Here is a 1,535-nt window from a genome sequence, read left to right as displayed (position 1 = left end):
GAATTTGGCACTCGTACTTTTTTGGCATTTGAAACCACCATGTAAACCAAGTGGATGCTGATGCCTCTTTTTGATGTCATGTCTTCAAGATGTGATGCGAGAATACCATACCATACTTATTTTTTTGTTGTTTGTTTTTTTGTTTTGCATTCATGGCGTGTAAACAGATTGATTTTTCCTCTTGAAAGCAGAATGACCCCCCCCCCCCCCCCCCCCACCGCCCCTCCCCCCCCGGTCCTCGTCAGAAAAAATACAAACAACAGAAGCACTGAAGCAAACGAAGAGACGGAAGTAGAAAGCAAAGATCGCTGCACCGACTCCAACAAGAGAAAACATAGAAGGATTGATTCCAAATGTCAAGCATTGACATATATTTCATATCAACACCAAATGTTAAAGAATAAAATATACAGGAAAGTTTAGAATAGGAATTAATTACATGATTTCAACACCTCACCCCCATACTGAATGTATTTGGCTTTAAAAATATGGAACTAGAAGCTGTTTAGTATTTTTTCTTTCTTTATCACACATTAAGATGTTTATATCCAACCAGTATGTAAGCAAGTTCATTTAAAAGCTATTTTGTGAAAATACATAAAAATATTTTTTTTTTGCAATAAACCGTTTTCTTAGATTTTCTTAGAAAAAAAGGACAATTTCACATCTTAATGCAGATGATATCAAGTGTGCTTGAAAATCCTGTTTGGCGGTGGTGGCTACAGAAACAGTGTGTTTTTTGACGACATCTTCACCCTGACGCGCACACGCACCCACGCACACACACACACACACACACACACACACACACACACACACACACAGTAAAGATGACTGAATCTCTGACTCCCAGAAGCAGCCGTTGCCGTCAATCAAGCCCTCGTTTCCATCTCAGTCCAGTCCAGACAGATAGATAGGAAAGCATGGTGTCATCAGTTTAGAAAAAAAGATCCTCCCTTTTGTATTCCGGGACGTAATTCCACCCAGGGAGGGAGGCGATTTACACGGTGAGAAATAGAGACAGAGAGCAACAATACCAGTCTTTGTGTGGGACAGAATGAAGCCTCCATCTCCTACCTTTTCCTTTTTCACCAGACAGAGACAGAAGAAAAAGCGCCGGAAGAGAAGAAGAAGGGAGGGGAGGACACGAAAAAAAAAAAAAAAAAAAAGAAATCGCTCTATTGAAACCATTGTAAGGCACTCAGAAGTTTCTCATTGATCAGGACAGATCTGTCAGGCTGACGTTTAGTCCCATGTCAGGTCTCACGTAAGGGACAGCGTGGACAGCTTTAGGAAACTCTGGAGTCATCACCCGACCATTCTCCCCAGTACTCCCAGTGACGGAAAGTCTTGCTTTATTCCTCATGGCGTCCCCAAAGGTCATCTAAATGAACAGAGTCACGTGTACACATGCAAACATTAACACATCCACGCACACACGCACACACACAGGGATCCATACACAAACATAGAAGCAACATGTTAGGTTAGAGCACCTCCACATCTGAAAACTTAAGAGATTTTAAATGTTCAAA

At 41.4% G+C, this 1,535-nt stretch overlaps 1 protein-coding gene across 5 annotated transcripts in view; it reads right to left on the bottom strand.

Moving 5' to 3' along the window:
* Window positions 1–210: 210 nt before the first annotated feature.
* The window catches only part of gria2b (glutamate receptor, ionotropic, AMPA 2b), a 49,183-nt gene continuing 47,858 nt past the window's right edge, over window positions 211–1,535 (bottom strand). For 2 of the 5 annotated variants that reach the window (XM_037077599.1, XM_037077595.1), the window contains exon 16: window positions 211–1,384. In XM_037077599.1, coding sequence (XP_036933494.1) covers window positions 1,220–1,384 — 165 coding nt within the window. In that variant the 3' untranslated portion in view covers window positions 211–1,219. The remainder of the gene's footprint in view (window positions 1,385–1,535) is intronic. The other 3 variants (XM_037077596.1, XM_037077597.1, XM_037077594.1) reach the window with 2 other exon arrangements.

Source organism: Acanthopagrus latus, chromosome 18 (assembly GCF_904848185.1).
Source record: "Acanthopagrus latus isolate v.2019 chromosome 18, fAcaLat1.1, whole genome shotgun sequence".
Lineage (NCBI taxonomy): Eukaryota > Metazoa > Chordata > Actinopteri > Spariformes > Sparidae > Acanthopagrus > Acanthopagrus latus.
The sequence above is the reverse complement of the archived record's forward strand: the minus strand, read 5'-3'. Positions and strand labels throughout refer to the sequence as shown.